Raw genomic sequence first — 16,826 nt, forward strand, 5'->3', positions numbered from 1 at the left:
CCCACTCGTATCTAGTCATGCGTTCGGCCAAGCATGTGTCAAGCCCAATTCCAAGGCCTACCCCAATATCATCCGCCGACTATGTTCTCTTCAGGCATAGCGCACTCACAAGACACAAGACTACTTGCTCGGCGGCCGGAGTACATAGCCTAGTATCCGTCCAAGAAGCATCGTTGACGATGCACCTTCATCAAATGTGGGGACTTTGACAGTCATGAGGTGGCGTCTTCGGTGCATGTTTCGAGAAGATGCGGGGGCTCAGGTACCGCTTTCCCCCATCATGTGGCCGAATATCGGTTTGGAGAAGCCAGTCAAGGCAGCTTGACTACGGCATTACGGACATTGGCACCGGCTGAAGCAATTTGGAGATTGATGAAGACTTCATAGCCACCAGCCCAAAGGGTCGACAGCCGGCATACAAATATGGCTTGAGGACTTCACTATTTGTCTTTCTCTACGCAACTCACCACATTCCTTCTTGGTTCTCAAAGATGCTTTCCAACGTCTTTCTCACCGCTGCGCTCGCAGCTGGCCTGGCTCAGGCCCTGCCCCAGGCCACGCCTACTCCAACCGCTGCGCCCACTGGCAACCCTTTCGCGGGCAAGAACTTCTACGCCAACCCATACTACTCGTCTGAAGTTCACACCCTGGCCGTGCCCTCGCTTCCAGCCTCGCTGAAGCCTGCTGCTACCGCCGTGGCCAAGGTCGGATCATTCGTGTGGATGGACACCATCGCTAAGGTTCCTCTCATGGACACCTACCTCGCCGACATCAAGGCCAAGAACGCTGCTGGCGCCAACCTCATGGGTACCTTTGTCGTTTACGACCTTCCCGACCGTGACTGCGCCGCTCTGGCCTCCAACGGTGAACTCAAGATTGACGACGGTGGTGTCGAGAAGTACAAGACCCAGTACATTGACAAGATTGCCGCCATCATCAAGAAGTACCCCGACGTCAAGATCAACCTTGCCATTGAGCCCGATTCCCTTGCCAACATGGTCACCAACATGGGTGTGCAGAAGTGCTCCCGCGCCGCCCCATACTACAAGGAGCTCACTGCCTACGCCCTCAAGACACTCAACTTCAACAACGTCGACATGTACATGGACGGTGGCCACGCCGGTTGGCTCGGCTGGGACGCCAACATTGGCCCCACCGCAAAGCTCTTCGCTGAGGTCTACAAGGCTGCCGGCTCTCCCCGTGGTGTCCGTGGTATCGTCACCAACGTCAGCAACTACAACGCTCTCCGCATCTCCTCTTGCCCATCCATCACCCAAGGCAACAAGAACTGCGACGAGGAGCGCTACATCAACGCTTTGGCTCCTCTTCTTAAGAACGAGGGTTTCCCTGCTCACTTCATCGTCGACCAGGGCCGCTCCGGAAAGGTTCCCACTAACCAGCAGGAGTGGGGTGACTGGTGCAACGTCTCAGGTGCTGGCTTTGGTACCCGTCCCACCACCAACACTGGCAATGCCCTCATTGATGCTATCGTCTGGGTCAAGCCCGGTGGCGAGGTACGTACTATATTAATGAAACCCCCAACTTGATCTTTGCAACTGCTAACATATTATTCAGTCTGATGGTACCTCCGACACCAGCGCTGCCCGCTACGATGCCCACTGCGGCAGGAACAGCGCTTTCAAGCCCGCTCCTGAGGCCGGAACCTGGTTCCAGGCTTACTTTGAGATGCTTCTCAAGAACGCTAACCCTGCTCTTGCTTAAGCGTCTGGTTCTTTTGGACAAGCTTGGGTAGATTGTTAGAAGGAAAAATTTAGCCTGCGACTGGTTCTTCACTGCAGATTTGGTGGATTTGTAAATATGGCTTTGGAACTAGAATAGGCAACGTTTGATGTTGTAGTTCGTGTAAATATTATACCTTTTGGAGCTAGTATTGGCATCTCTATGAACATGTGATGTTGATTTAGTTCAGATTGTGCATTCTAAAACTATCTGTTCTAAGAGAATTCTGAGATTATATGTGATCTTTTTTGTGTCACTGAGTAGTAATAAAAAAATAGCTTGGTGGCGGTTGAGTGTTGTAAGTGCTGTAAGACAATGCTTCAAGAGATATTGGGTGATGGAAGCCACATGTCTTGGCGGGTGTCAGCCACAACTGTGGCCTCAAGAGGGGCGGTGCATGCCCGTCATCACGTCTGACAGTCCGCGCCCCCACTGCTCCCTTTCCTTAGCCTTTCTCTCCTAAAAGCCTATCTTCGTTGTGCCAATCGCTTTTTTTCGGTGCGCACAGCCGTCCGTCACTCGGTTCGTCCCTGCGCGCCTTTTGCGCCGAACAGAAATCTCATGCCTCCCTTGCCCTATCGATAACCTAGCGGAGAGGGCAATGCAACGCCCGAAGCCTTGGACTCTGCAGTTGAGACTGCTCGTATACCTCTTCGCTGCAGTTTCCTGTCTTACACTATGGACATCTTTTACGCCACGCTTGTTCGCCCGCGCCGAAGTCCTCGGCGCACCTGATACCGACCTTTCTGACGCCCCTATATTACATGCGCTCGCAGGCGATGACCTTTCTAATATCGGGGATGCTAGTTATGATGGAGGAGAGAGCGAGGGCTACGAGCCCGAATTTGGATACCTCGATCGAGACCTGATCGGACGGCAAGTAGAGGAGATGGACCGACTGGTCAACAATCAGAAGATGGAGAAGGATATTGACCCTGAGAGTACGATACACTTTGTGCTGGAGCAAAGCCAGCTGCGTTTGCGCCGCGCGGATGAAGTTTCTGAGGATGCTCTGGAAGCACGAGGAACAGAGAACATGTCGCATGGACCTGGACTTGAAGGACGAGACATGGCAGAAGCGCAGGATAGTGAGGAACTGAGCAAACGACAGCAAACTAATGGTACCCGTGTATGGATCACGGCGAACACCTGTAAGCAACCCGTGCCTAATGGCAATGCGACCGAAGCATCCAAAAACCATCCCCAGCTCGTCATGTATGTGTCAACTTCACCCGAAAACAAGAGACCCGGACCAAGTAATCCCGATAACACAATTACAAATCTTACGACGGGGCTGTTCAATAGCGGATATGCCAGTTTTGATTTTAACACGACTTCGGACGTATATATTGGCATTTCGGCACCCAAGCTCGAAGAAGACTGGTATGGGAGCTGGCATTTTGAGCTTGCTGCAAGTACCGACGGTCCCTATCACAACTACAACGCATCGGACCCATTCTTGTACATGATTGATACAGACAGCGAGTCTGCACTGTTCATCACATACGACCTTGGCGATTCGAACTCGACCGAAGCCGTGAACAAGTGGAAACAGCAGAACCCCTTCTCAATGTACGCTTTTCAAGCGGGCGAATACACACCAATCACTGGCATGGAGCGGTCGTACTGTGCAATCAAGGAGCAATTCAACGTGAATACCACTCGGAACTTTACAATTGATAGTAGGATTACTACGAAGTTTGGAGTAAACAAGGATGACAATTTTCCAAAGAACCAGTTTCATGTCAGGGGCCTACAGCGGGCTACGACGTACAATGGTTTCGTGGTGATTGAAGGAAGCCAGGAGCCCGAGTACATTCCCGGTGCGGGTATGACGAGGGGCGGTGGACGAGTCTTCCAGGCCTTCAACTGGACGACCAAAGCAGGTACGAAACCACTGCATACCCACTCGTTTCTAGAAACCATACTAACAAGACATCTCAGACGATTCCTGCCAAGTCCTCTTCGACCTCGACTTCTGCGACTCAGTCGCCTACGCCGTGCCCTCGAACGCAACCTTCAAATTCAATGACACGGCCCTCGCCGAAATCTACGACAACCAAGCCCGCGACTACTACGCAAACTTTACAAAGTCCCTCGCCCAAGTCGCCTGCGACGCAAAACCCGAGTCGCAGTACTCTCTGGCACGCACATGCGCAGACTGCGAGCGCGACTACAAAAACTGGCTGTGCATGGTACTCATCCCGCGCTGTGAAGACTGGACCGCAAAAGACAGCTACCTCCAACCGCGCAACATCAACGCTCCGTTTGCAAACGGCTCGGTGCCCCTCCGAAACGAAGTCGCGCTGCAATTCAACGAGACGTACCGCGAGAACGTGGGGTTCACGCAGTCGCGGAATCCGCTGATTGACGAGCTGATCAAGCCGGGCCCGTACAAGGAAATGAAGCCGTGTGAGGACATGTGCTTTGATATTGTGCGGAGTTGCCCTGCGAAGCTGGGGTTTGCGTGTCCGAATGGGCCGCAGAGAGAGGTCATGTATGGGAGGATGGATGAGGATCCGAATCGACTTACGTGCAGTTTCCCTGGTGCGGTAGTGAAGCTGAATGCGAGGGGTGCGGCGGGGATTGTCAAAGTGAGCTGGTTCGGTGTCGCTGTTGGCTTGGTGGCTGCGATGGCTTGGATTTAAGGTTCAAGGTTCAGAGTGGATATGGGGAGATGCGTAGGCAATTGGAGAAGACCGCTCATGCTGGATTCGAGTGTGTGTGTGTGTGTTTTGAGATAGCAAAAGTGGAGGGCATCGCAAGGGCGTTTTATTAGAATGTGTGTTCAGGTTACAATAAGAAGTTTATTTTTATTTTTTTTTAAAAATTTCACCCGTGTAATTGCAGTGGTTACGTCCAGCTACTATGCCACGTGAGCTACTCTGCTCCCTACTCTTTGCAAAAACAACATGTACACAGCACAGATTCCTACATCTCTTTAAAGTGTAAAAGCTAGACACCCAGCCTCCAGGCTCTCAAGACGACACTTCTCTCAGCACCAAAGCCAAGCCACACCCAAGCCCCTTTCCCCCCTCCCCCCCAAACTACTCAAATGAAAAAAAAGCCCCGTCGAACGCATGGTAGGAGCGATCCTGCACGTCCTGCACGCGGGCGCTCCACTTGCCGGTGCAAAAAAGGGGATGGGGAAATGTTTAATTTTTTGACATGTGAAAGTCTGGAGTAAAAAAAAACACATGCACAATCGCGTACTTTTAACTACTTTACTTTACCTTTACCCGAGCTACGAAAAGTCCCGTTAACCCCCCCCCCCCTCACACGTGCGAACGGAACTTTTTTTTTTGGAGAATGGGCAGATGGAAGCGGAAACAAAAAGATGGGACATGGAGGAGGATTTTGCTCGCAAGGTTTGCCGGATTGGGTAGAGCGTTGTTTTTTTTGTATGTTTTTTTACATGATATTTTGTTGAAATGGGCAGGTGTGTTTGAGGGAGGCGGCTTGCGCGGTGGATGGAATTTAAAAAAAGTTGGATGGAGGAGGGGTGGACTGGATTAGGGAGGTTCAAGGGCACATGGTAATGGAGTTGGGTGTTGGCGGTGCACATGATAGTGCTGTTGGGGGGGGGGGCAGATGATGGGTGACTTTGCTTTGTTTGCAGGTGCTAAAAGTCTATGCCCGATGACGGAGATAAGGTTGGAGGGGTTCCATTGACTGCCGATTGTGCATCCCGCTCGAGGACTGTGTGAATCATGACATTTACGTACACAGATGTATATGTATGATGATGGCAGTGGTGGTGGTGAGACGGTGGTGCTACAAGGGCGGGCAAGCGATGCGATGCGAGATGAGATGAGACGAGATGGTGGAAAGGGCAAGGGCGTGGGAGGAGCTCTTTCTGCTTGCGCTCAAGGGCCCGCGGCTCGGGGTGTGGGCGGAAGTGGTCGGGGGGCGGGCGAATCAATCGAGGTTCCTGGGGCGCTAGGCCGGTCCCTGCAGAGCCAGAGGGGCCCCTGGTGGCAGCATCCCGATTTTTTGCCTCGATTGCCCACCACACTCTGTCTTGCTCGCCATGGCTTTTGTTTTTTGTCAGCCATTGCGGGCCTGGGGCGGCGCCGCTGTTGGCCCACTGCATGTCTAGGTTACGTGGCAGCAGACATCGACCCTGCCATGTGCATGCAATGTCTCTGTGTAGGCTAGGTGTAGAGTAGGTGTGGTGTAGTGTAGTGTACAGTATGCTGGCCACGAAAAGAAAAAGCCTCTCCCTCGTCGCTTGGCATCTGCTGCCACTTGCACGCTGCACCCCAGGCGGCACAATGGCGTGCTGTGGCCTATCGACACCCTCTCCTATAATCCTATACGCAAACTGGCGGTCTGCCCGCCGCCGTGCCCTGGCGACTTTGGCCTAGCGAGACGCCAAGGGAGCGGATAGAAGCCATCTGCTGAAAACTCAGGACTTTAGCCCGCGACGTTGGGCCATGGGCCTTTGGGGCTAGGGAATGCGGGCTGCGGCTTTGCGCCGCCTGGTACTCGACGTGTCTAATGCGGTGGCAATAGACTGCTGATTATCATGGCCATTTTCTCCCCGAGTGGACCGTCTTGCACAAGCTGCTGTCTGATTGCCCACGCCCAACGGCTTCTCGACATCGCCCCTGGTCTTGTTGGTCTGGGGCTTGACTTACCCCCCCGGCTGCATGCCTACAAATTCATCGACACCGCCTTCACAGCCATTGTTTAAATTCAGCCCCCCTCCCCCTCCCGCTTGTTGTTCCCCCCCCTTCTTTCAATCCGTCTCTGTCGGTTGATTTCTGCAGCCGTCGACTCACTTGCCTTTGCTGGTGCTGTTGCCCCAACACCTTGCAGCCTGCATCCCAACAGTTTGTGGCTCTTACTGCTGCAACCACCAAGGCTTGCTCCTCCCCTCCATTCCCCTCACCACCATCATTAATTCTCTCACCCCCGCTTCCGACGACACCATGGCGACCACCACCGCCCGTTCTCAGAAGCCCGCCATGAAGAGGAACAAGACGGCCGACTCGACTGCCAACTCCGTCTCGGCCTCGCCCTTTGACTCCCCTGCCGGTTCGGCCTCCAACACCTCGCTGTCCTCGCTGGACGAGCAGCCCCAGACCAAGAAGTCCCACGGCAAGCTTCTCGACACCTACGGCAACGAGTTCGAGATCCCCGACTACACCATCAAGCAGCTCCGCGATGCTATCCCCAAGCACTGCTTTGAGCGCTCCGCTGCCCGTAGTCTGGGATACGTTGCCCGCGATTTGACTCTGCTGGCTACCACCTTCTACATCTTCCACAACTACGTTACCCCAGAGACTGTTCCTTCGCTGCCTCTGCGCTCCGTCCTCTGGGCTGGATACACTGTTCTCCAGGGTCTGTTCGGTACTGGTCTCTGGGTCCTTGCCCACGAGTGCGGTCACCAGGCCTTCTCGCCTTCCAAGACGCTCAACGACACCGTTGGCTGGATCTGCCACTCGCTCTTGCTTGTTCCCTACTTCTCGTGGAAGATTTCCCACGGCAAGCACCACAAGGCCACCGGCCACATGGAGCGTGACATGGTCTTTGTCCCAAAGACCCGCGAGGTTTATGCCACGCGTGTTGGCAAGCTGGTCCACGAGATCAGCGAGCTGACCGAAGAGACTCCCGTCGCCACTCTCCTCCACTCGATTGGCCAGCAGCTTGCTGGATGGCCTCTGTACCTCTTCACCAACGTTACCGGCCACAACTTCCACGAGCGCCAGATCGAGGGCAAGGGCAAGGGAAAGAAGAACGGTTTCTTCGGCGGTGTCAATCACTTCAACCCCTCCAGCCCCTTGTACGAGAAGCGTGACGAGTACCTGATCCTGCTCAGCGACCTCGGTATCGCCCTCACTGTTTCTGGTCTCGTCTGGATTGGCAACAACTTCGGCTTCAACAACCTTCTTGTTTGGTACATTCTCCCTTACCTCTGGGTCAATCACTGGCTCGTCATGATCACCTTCTTGCAACACACCGACCCCACTCTGCCTCACTACGACGCCGAGACCTGGACCTACACCCGTGGTGCCGCTGCTACCATCGACCGCGAGTTTGGTTTCATCGGCCGTCACCTTCTCCACGGCATTGTCGAGACCCACGTCCTCCACCACTACATCTCCACCATTCCCTTCTACCACGCCGACGAAGCCACCGAGGCCATCAAGCCCATCATGGGCAGGCACTACCGTTCCGATACCGAGGGTGGCCCCATTGGCTTCATCAAGGCTTTGTGGAAGAGCGCCCGCTGGTGCCAGTGGGTTGAGCCAAGCGTCGGTGCCGAGGGCGAGGGCAAGGGCGTTCTCTTCTTCCGCAACCACAACGGTCTTGGTGTACCACCTCAGAAGATCGCTCCTCCTTCGGCCACCAAGGGCGCCAAGATGGAGGTTGGCCCTGAGAGCGACAACGAGTAGATAATGAGCATGATATATTTTTTGGTGTGGACTACTTTCTCAGTCTACAGCATGGCGTTCTGGAGTAGCCCTTGCAAGCCTGCGTACCTTTTTTTTTTCTTTCGTCATGTCTAGTCATAGACGTTAGACGGCCTACGCAAAGTAGAGAGCCATGTACCGTCCTGTACAGAAGGCGTAAAAGTCTGTATTTGCCTGCGGTGTAGACCCTTGAAATCAAGCATGGTTTAGAACTTGATTGTCTCGTGCTTTTGGATGTGCTTTTGTGATTGTGCTGAATGAGAGGGCTGCCTGGATTTCCCCGCACATCAATTATAAGGTGGTGCCCGCACTTGTCCGGCGTGAACGTGACTCTTGCACTCTCACGTGCAGAGCTGCATGTCAGCGTGTATCTGTATGTCTGTACGGAGCGATGAGTATTTGCCGTGGGCTATTGGTGCTCACACTGCTGGTATACACCACCCTGTCCAAACCACCAGCAACATAGTGGACATAATGGAACTACACAGTCACGAAGTGCAGCGGCTTCAAATATGCCCAGGGTGGGCAAATCATCAATGAAGATACCCTTTCTTGCTCTCTGATGTTAACATGGTATGCGCTGAAATTCTGCACAGCTCCGACATGCAAAACACGACGGAAATCAAGGTATGTAGCGACGTTGGTAAGGAACAAGATATCATCAGAAATCCTCATCTGCTCCAGCTACCTCGCACGGTGAGTCGTGCTCTAGGACACGTAATAGAGGATAGCCAGGTAGAAGTGCCAAACTTTCCTACAATAAATTGTGCCCATAAAATGAGTTAAAGAAGAAGAAGAAGGGAGGAGGGCGGCCGGCGAGAATTTTGTGGCAGGCGCGGGCGGCGCTTTGGCCAATCACGGGCGGATTATTCAAGCGCCAAGGGAAACCCTCCCATCGTGAACGTCAGTTGAAGCTCCGCCGCAACCAGACATCGCCATCGCCCAGAGCCCTCACAATGCTGCGGCAATACATGATCCGGTCGCTGAAGAGGCCTGCCTACCGTGCAGCCCTCAATGGCAGCCGGGCCTTTACTGCCTCTGCCCGCCGCCCAGCAGAAGTTGAGCTCACCATCGGTTCGTGCCACTTTCCATTGCGGGCCCGGACGAATGCTAATCACCTGTACAGATGGCAAGAAGGTATCAATCGAAGGTACGAAGACGATTCAGACCCACTCATGTCTCCGCACACGCTTCTAACGCGCTCGAACAGCCGGTGCGGCTCTCATCCAAGCCTGCGAAAAGGCCGGAGTTACAGTCCCGAGATACTGCTACCACGAGAAGTTGATGATTGCTGGAAGTTGTCGTATGTGCTTGGTTGAGGTGGAGCGGGCTCCCAAGCCCGTGGCTTCCTGCGCGTGGCCCGTACAGCCCGGAATGGTTGTCAAGACAGACTCCCCTCTTGTCCACAAGGCGCGAGAGGGTGTCATGGAGTTCCTCCTGGCCAACCACCCTCTTGATTGCCCCATTTGCGACCAGGGTGGCGAGTGTGATCTTCAGGACCAGTCCATGAGGTACGGTGCGGACCGCGGTCGCTTCCACGAGATCGAGGGCAAGCGCGCGGTTGAAGACAAGAATGTTGGACCTCTTGTAAAGGTAAAGATGCCATCTAATACCAGACCAAATGTGTGCTCACGTCCAGTAGACCTCTATGAACAGGTGTATCCACTGCACACGTTGCGTCCGTTTCTCCAACGATATCGCTGGTGCTCCTGAATTCGGTTCCTTCGGTCGTGGCAACAGCTTAGAAATCGGTACCTACCTTGAAACTGCCCTCGACACCGAATTGTCTGGAAACGTCATTGATCTTTGCCCCGTTGGTGCGCTCACATCCAAGCCGTACGCGTTCAAGGCCCGCCCATGGGAACTCTACAAGACAGAGACAATCGATGTCCTTGACGGCTTAGGCTCAAACATCCGCGTTGATTCTCGCGGTCTCCAGGTTATGAGGGTTATCCCCCGTCTTAACGACGACGTCAACGAGGAATGGATCAACGACAAGACCCGTTTCGCCTGCGACGCCCTTAGCACCCAGCGTCTTGTAAACCCACTTATCCGTGTCAACGATCAGTTCCAGCCTGCCAGCTGGGAACAGGCTCTTGTTGAGATTGGCAATGCGTACAAGAAGGTTGCCCCCAAGGGCAACGAGTTCAAGGTTGTAGCTGGTCACCTCGTTGAGACCGAGACACTGGTTGCCATGAAGGATCTCGCCAACAGGCTCGGCTCGGACAACTTGGCTCTTGACCAGCCCGGTGGTAGCGAGCCCATTGCTCACGGAATCGACGTCCGGTCAAATTACGCTTTCAACTCGAAGATCTACGGTGTCGAGGAAGCTGATGTCATCCTTCTTATTGGCTCCAACCCTCGATGGGAAGCTGCCGTCCTGAATGCTCGTATCCGCAAGCAGTGGTTGAGGACTGATTTGGAGATTGGCTACGTTGGCGAGGACTTTGAGAGCACTTTCGAGTACGAGAAGCTTGGAAACAACGCCAACGATGTCAAGAGTGCTCTTTCTGGCGAGTTCGGCAAGAAGTTGGCTTCAGCGAAGAAGCCCATGATCATTGTTGGCAGCGGTGTTACTGAGCACGCTGATGCCAAGTCGATCTACGAGCAGGTTGGCTCTTTCGTTGAGAACAACAAGGCTGTCTTCCAGACTGAGGAGTGGAACGGCTTCAACATTCTCCAGCGAACTGCTTCCCGCACTGGTGCCTACGAGGTTGGCTTCACTGTCCCCTCAACTGAGGTTGCTCAAACGAAGCCCAAGTTTGTTTGGCTTCTTGGAGCTGACGAGGTCAACGAGGCCGAAATCCCCAAGGACGCCTTTGTTGTTTACCAGGGCCACCACGGTGACCGTGGCGCACAGCTTGCTGATATTGTCCTGCCTGGTGCTGCCTACACCGAAAAGTCCGTCACATACGTCAACACCGAGGGCCGTGTACAAATGACACGCGCCGCTGTTGGCCTTCCAGGTGCCTCAAGGGAAGACTGGAAGATTATCCGAGCAGCATCTGAGTACCTTGGCGCTGAACTGCCATACGATGATGTTGAAGCTCTGCGAGACCGCATGGAAGAAATCTCACCTGCTCTCAGGAGATATGACCTTGTTGAGCCTGCGTCGCTACCTAGCTTAAGCCAGGTACAACTGGTCGAGCAGAACAAGGGCGCCCAAACTACTGGTCAGGCGCTCAAGAACCCCATTGAGAACTTTTTCTTCACAGACGTCATCTCAAGAAAGTAAGTGGTGTAGCCACGAAAAATCCTAGTGCCACAATGCTAACCAGCACATAGCTCACCGACTATGGCCCGTTGCTCAGCCGCCAAGGCCCAGAACAACCCCCAGACAAACTTCATGGCACCCGGTGAGCCATACCCTCAGGTCGGATATGGACCTCAGGTATCAGCAGCAGCGAATGTTTAGATGATAGGAATTTTGTATTTACGGGTAACACAGAATAAGTAAACTCGTTTGTAAATAGCATTGTTGAAAGGTTAGCATGTGATCTTCAAAGACGTCAGCGTGTATGCAAATCAAACCAGCGCTATGGGTGTTACCCTATCCAAAGGGACCATGTGCCGGTGTTTTAGCGCGGGAGGCTTAGACATGCCGTTAGCCAAGACCTTTGGCAAGTGTGATCGATGCGCACCTGCCTCTTGACCTTTTCAAGATGTTGTCTTCCCCTCCACATCTCCTTACCTATACAGCTCTTGACGACAATATTCTTGCAGCAGGTCTCTATTACCCTCGCCGGGCCTCATCGGCCTTTCTTATGATATTCGTTACTATTGGACGCTTCAGACCGCCAGATAGCGATTTGGCGCTAAGGCAAGGACGTTGATCGCGCATCCACGTGCTTTGCACTACCTGACCAGCAAAATCACGAACACTGATACCGTCTCTGTCACCGCCATACAGATTGGTTGTGAAGAAAGAGAGGAAGAGCGTGGTTTAAGCCTTGCCACCAAGCTTCGCCATCAAGCTTTGCCGAGAGATTTTGGTGGGTGCAAGAGCCATAGCTACGTCAGCGTTCGTCGAAAAAAAGGGTCTGTTCACAGCCAGCCATGCCGACGCTCGCGATCAACAACTTCAACATTGTGTGCGCCACTTTGGGCGGCTTCATCACGCTGTTTGGGTTGGTGAGCTATTTGATGAAGGAGAAGTTTTATCTGAGTGAAGCGTGTAAGTTACTCCCCCCCCCCCCCAAAAAAAAAGTCATGTATCGATCATATTGTACGTATGCTTATTGCTGAGGATGCTAGTAATATCACTTGTTGCAGGCGTTATTTTCTCACCCCATGGAACGAATTGGATTAGGCCAGAGGATTACGCGCTGAATGGCGAGCACACGCTCGATACCATCACGCTCTACTTTACGCGCCTGGTGCTGGGCGTGCAACTTGTACTCGCAGGCGTACAGCTACCCTCCAAATACCTAAAGACAGAATGGAAGAGTCTGTCGCTTTTACTCGGTCCGGCTATGACAGTCATGTGGATCGTGACCAGTCTCATCGTTTTCGCCCTAGTCCCGCATATCAGTTTCCTACAGGCTCTCGCGGTAGGCGCTTGCGTTACCCCTACCGACCCTGTTCTCTCGAATTCAATTGTCAAGGGCAAATTCGCGGATGCCAACATTCCCAAGGAACTTCAGAAGATCATAGTAGCGGAATCTGGGGCGAATGATGGACTGGGGTATCCGTTTTTGTTCTTGCCGCTGTATCTCATTCAGCATATTGGACATGGTGGGTTGGGTTCAGACAATAGTACAAGGGTCGCGATGGGCCTTTGGTTTGGCGAGACGTGGGGGTATACGATTTTGTTGAGTGTGGTGTACGGAGCTGCGGTCGGGTGGGTTGCAAAGGAGTTGCTGCATTGGGCTGAGGAGAGGAAGTATGTGGATCGGGAGAGCTTTTTGGTTTTTGCGATCACATTGGCGGTAAGTTATTGAGTGATTCGTTTTTCCAAGGTAACGGGATGCTAACATTGTATCGCAGCTCTTCATTGTTGGCACGGTCGGAATGATCGGTAGCGACGACGTTCTTGCGTGCTTCATTGCCGGCAACGTATTCACCTGGGACGATTGGTTCCGTCTCGAAACGATGGACGACTCTTTTCAACCCACTATTGACATGCTACTCAACGTCTCCGTCTTCATCTGGCTCGGCGCAGTCTGTCCCTGGGAACTTTTTGCCAACTCCCCTGTTATTCCTCTTTACCGCCTCATTTTCCTGGGAATTCTCGTCTTGCTACTCCGCCGTCTACCAATCGTATTCGCATTGCACAAGCAGATTCACCAGATTGAGCAAAGGCGACAGGCGTTGTTTGTGGGCTTCTTCGGTCCCATTGGCGTCAGTGCGATCTTTTATCTCTACGTCAGTCTCGAGTTTCTAGAGACTATCGTTGTTGATGGTGAGGTCAGGGAAGACGCTAAGTATTTGATGGAAGTCATAAAAGTGGTGGTTTGGTTCTTGGTCATCTGTTCAGTCGTAAGTCACCCTTTTCGCTCCTGAGAAAAATTATTACCAGGGATCTAACCACAAAACAAACAGGTTGTCCACGGCCTCTCCATTCCAATGGGTAAACTAGGTTTCCATCTCCCCCGCACCCTCAGCACCGCTTTATCCTTTGGCCGCACGAACTCTTCTGGTCCCAACGATTCTCAACCTTCTTTCCACGTCCCCAACTACGGTACTACCACTGATGCCGACACCCGTGTCCACCGTGGCCCGGGCTTTTCCCGTAGCTTGAGTGGTTCGCTGCCCAGCCGTGTAGTCAGGATCGGCAGGAGTTTTATCAGGAGTGGAACGAATACGCCAAACATATCCAGGTCATCTAGTACATGTCGACCAGAAAACCGACCGCCGATGCCACTGAGTGATGTACATCTTGCGGGTAGTCGGCATGAGGATGGACAATCTAGTGGTATTCGCGTAGGAGAGGGGAGTGCACTTGAGGAACGGGTTATTCCTGGACGTACGATTAGGTTTCATGATGAGCAGGCGGTGGCGGCGGCTGGGAGTAAACGCGAGGGTGCAGACGATGAGTGATGAAAGGGTATTTTGTTCCTTGCATGTCTACTACATATTTGCGTTTGGATAGAATTGGTGTAGGTAAGACCGGCACTTTCCGACAAAGACAGTTCAATGTATCTAGAAAAGAGAATTCAAATACGATCAAACACTCAAACCACACCAACAGCCCCCTTCTCACCTCCCTCCCTCGCCGCAATCTCCTCAACCCTCACCACCTTCCCCTCCCTCACACTCTTCTCCAACTCCCCCCTACTAACCCCACACTTCGCACTATACGTCGCCCGATCCCTCTTACACCCCCGCTCCCAAACCACATTCTCCCCCCAACACCCCACACCCACCAGCTCAACCCCTAGCACACTAACTATGAGTCCCGTCGTCGTACCCACAAGCCTCAAACTATCCAGATGCGCAGTCGGCAGTGTCAGTATCACCACCGCAACAACACCGCGGTACACAAGCCTCACATCTTTGCTAAGTCGTTGATTCGGAATCTTGCGATGCGAATGCGTCTTCGCAATCGCCGCGAGACACAAGAGCGAAATGGCCAGGCCACCGCAGTAGAACCACTGCAAGCCGTCGTGGATATGGGCTTCGGAGCGGGGAATAAAAGTTTCGTACAAGGAAGAGAGCGGGGCGGAGGGGGTGTCGTGGGCACGGACGAGGATGGCGAGGCTGGAGGCGGAGAGGACGAAGGAGAGGGTGAAGGGGGGGTGGAGGGTTAGCCAGGACATTGCTGGATTGACGTGGTTAGCTTATTTTCCATCATTGAATAGCTAGAATGGGGAGGGGGGAGGGTTGGGGGGGAAAGGGAAAGGGGAAATAAGGAAACAAACCAGAAAAAACATGCCGTCGAATAGCATGAGTATGCAGATTAAACGAGTCAATCTCAAAGTAAATCCAATTAAACGTAAACGCCTGTATCAAGCCCAGGACTGCTTTGCCGAAGAAGGCATTAATCCCCATTTCGACGTTGCTTTGGTACAGTAACCCCAGCACGCAGGATCCAAAGACCAGCGTAACGAAGGCGTTTGTCCGCTCGATTCTATGCTCGATATTCGTTCCTGGAAAAAAGTCCAAGCTAGCTTTGATACGCGGTGGGAGATGTTTTCCCAGGGGACTACCAGGCCGCTGGACGAGCAACATGATGAATTGGCCGAAGAGATCAAAGACGATAGCCACCCAGACAAGACCTTGTTTCGCCGGCTCTTCAACGTGCACGCTGCTTACCCAGAGCGCAAAAGGGATTAGAGAGATGACGCTGTATCCGATCATGCTTCCCCGTATCATGGGAATAAGCCAGGCGTACCAGCACAGGCTCAGCGTGATGAAAAGGCGCGCAGCAAGGTAAAACGCCACAAGCGGCGTATATGTATGTTCGAAGGCGGCCGCCATGTTGGTCGTGAAGCCCAGCAAGCAGGTTAGTATGAAGAGCACGGCGCAGCGGCGCAGCACGTCGTCCGAGTCGAACCAGCTGATCAGCATGCCGATGTCTGACCAGATTTTCCAGGCCATGAGGAAGGTGATGGCGAAGCGGAGCAGCGATTCTCCAGTCGGGTGCTCGGCGGCCGAGTCGCCTGTGATGGCGATGATGCCGACGTAGAAGAGGTCGATGAAGAGTTCGTACGAGGCTACTTCTTGGGCTTCTTTGGCGCGCCACAGGAGGCCTTTGTGGAAGTACTGCCGTACAATGGGGCGTTGGTAGAAGCGCATTGTTTCGCCGAGTTTGCGTTCTGCGTGCCAGGTGTCTTTGTCGAAGAGGGAGTTGGTGCTGGAGGAGTTGAGGGAGTCTTCTGAGTCTTCCTTTGTGCGGAGGTGGGCTGAGTAGCCGTATTTGGAGAAGTTGGCGTCGAGTTGCACGGCGTGCTCGCTGGTCATGTGGAGTTCGGTGGATAGGGCGTCGAGGTCGCGGATGACGCGCTCGAATTCTTGGGCTACTTCGCCGTGTTCTTCTTGGAGTTGCTTGTGCCGGTCTGAGTGGTGGGCGTGGGTATGGCGAAGTGCTTCAATCTGTGCAAGGCATTGTCAACGTCCCTGGAAACACAAACGTCATTTTCGATGTCAAAAACCTACATGTTCAGGAGATCCGTGGATGACTAAATCGAAGTCATCCTTCTCGTTTCCAGTGCTCAACTTCCGCCTCATCACGTTGGCCTCATCGGGCGAACTCGCAATATGTACCTTTCTTCCATCTGGTCTCAGAAATTGCCTCAGTCTCTTTCCCGTATGGTGGCCAAGATGCGGATGGTGGTGGTGATGGTGATGGTGAGATCCATGTGCTGTGCCTGAAGTAGTGTCTGCTGGTGTAGTGCTACCATCCACAAGTGTATGTGGAGTGTCTGCCATGGTTGCATTCACAACTGTCAGCAAGGCGAGAGCAACACAACTGCATCTACACAAGTAGTCTGCATGGCTACCAGAGGTAATATAGTCGGCCTAACCCAGTTCATGCAGAAAGCTTGCTCCTAAAGTACAAGACTGGTGGCTTGCTCCTTTCAATGTTTATGCGTATTTGATTGGTTGGGTGTAGTCTCAAGAAGGTGAATAAGCAGGCACTAGGCATAGGTAAGCAGCGGGGCGCAAGAGGTACCCCTCGGCCTTGTCTGCTGGCAAGAATCAAATGGTACACTAAGATAAATGTAA

The 16,826-nt window shown here is 53.2% G+C and overlaps 6 protein-coding genes across 6 annotated transcripts; 5 read left to right on the plus strand and 1 right to left on the minus strand.

Moving 5' to 3' along the window:
• Positions 1-491: 491 nt before the first annotated feature.
• COCMIDRAFT_27704 (glycoside hydrolase family 6 protein) lies at positions 492-1,722 on the plus strand (the record flags this gene model as incomplete). Its single annotated transcript, XM_007691414.1, has 2 exons — positions 492-1,514; positions 1,576-1,722. The coding sequence occupies 2 exons, from the start codon at positions 492-494 to the stop codon at positions 1,720-1,722; spliced, it is 1,170 nt and encodes a 389-aa protein (XP_007689604.1).
• A 619-nt stretch (positions 1,723-2,341) lies between these two features.
• Positions 2,342-4,388, plus strand: COCMIDRAFT_27705 (uncharacterized protein; the record flags this gene model as incomplete). The annotated part of the gene is made up of 2 exons (XM_007691415.1): positions 2,342-3,626; positions 3,685-4,388. The coding sequence occupies 2 exons, from the start codon at positions 2,342-2,344 to the stop codon at positions 4,386-4,388; spliced, it is 1,989 nt and encodes a 662-aa protein (XP_007689605.1).
• Positions 4,389-6,674: 2,286 nt separating this feature from the next.
• COCMIDRAFT_99684 (uncharacterized protein) lies at positions 6,675-8,141 on the plus strand (the record flags this gene model as incomplete). Its single annotated transcript, XM_007691429.1, has 1 exon — positions 6,675-8,141. The coding sequence occupies one exon, from the start codon at positions 6,675-6,677 to the stop codon at positions 8,139-8,141; it is 1,467 nt and encodes a 488-aa protein (XP_007689619.1).
• A 974-nt stretch (positions 8,142-9,115) lies between these two features.
• On the plus strand, positions 9,116-11,574 carry COCMIDRAFT_6741 (uncharacterized protein; the record flags this gene model as incomplete). Its single annotated transcript, XM_007691401.1, has 5 exons — positions 9,116-9,233; positions 9,286-9,309; positions 9,370-9,752; positions 9,802-11,390; positions 11,445-11,574. The coding sequence occupies 5 exons, from the start codon at positions 9,116-9,118 to the stop codon at positions 11,572-11,574; spliced, it is 2,244 nt and encodes a 747-aa protein (XP_007689591.1).
• A 641-nt stretch (positions 11,575-12,215) lies between these two features.
• COCMIDRAFT_6742 (uncharacterized protein) lies at positions 12,216-14,198 on the plus strand (the record flags this gene model as incomplete). The annotated part of the gene is made up of 4 exons (XM_007691402.1): positions 12,216-12,333; positions 12,432-13,087; positions 13,146-13,637; positions 13,701-14,198. The coding sequence occupies 4 exons, from the start codon at positions 12,216-12,218 to the stop codon at positions 14,196-14,198; spliced, it is 1,764 nt and encodes a 587-aa protein (XP_007689592.1).
• Positions 14,199-14,332: 134 nt separating this feature from the next.
• On the minus strand, positions 14,333-16,529 carry COCMIDRAFT_99657 (uncharacterized protein; the record flags this gene model as incomplete). Its single annotated transcript, XM_007691430.1, has 3 exons — positions 14,333-14,919; positions 15,020-16,193; positions 16,257-16,529. The coding sequence occupies 3 exons, from the start codon at positions 16,527-16,529 to the stop codon at positions 14,333-14,335; spliced, it is 2,034 nt and encodes a 677-aa protein (XP_007689620.1).
• Between the last annotated feature and the right edge of the window lie 297 nt (positions 16,530-16,826).

This window comes from Bipolaris oryzae (genome assembly GCF_000523455.1).
Source record: "Bipolaris oryzae ATCC 44560 unplaced genomic scaffold scaffold_99, whole genome shotgun sequence".
Classification (NCBI taxonomy): Eukaryota; Fungi; Ascomycota; class Dothideomycetes; order Pleosporales; family Pleosporaceae; genus Bipolaris; species Bipolaris oryzae.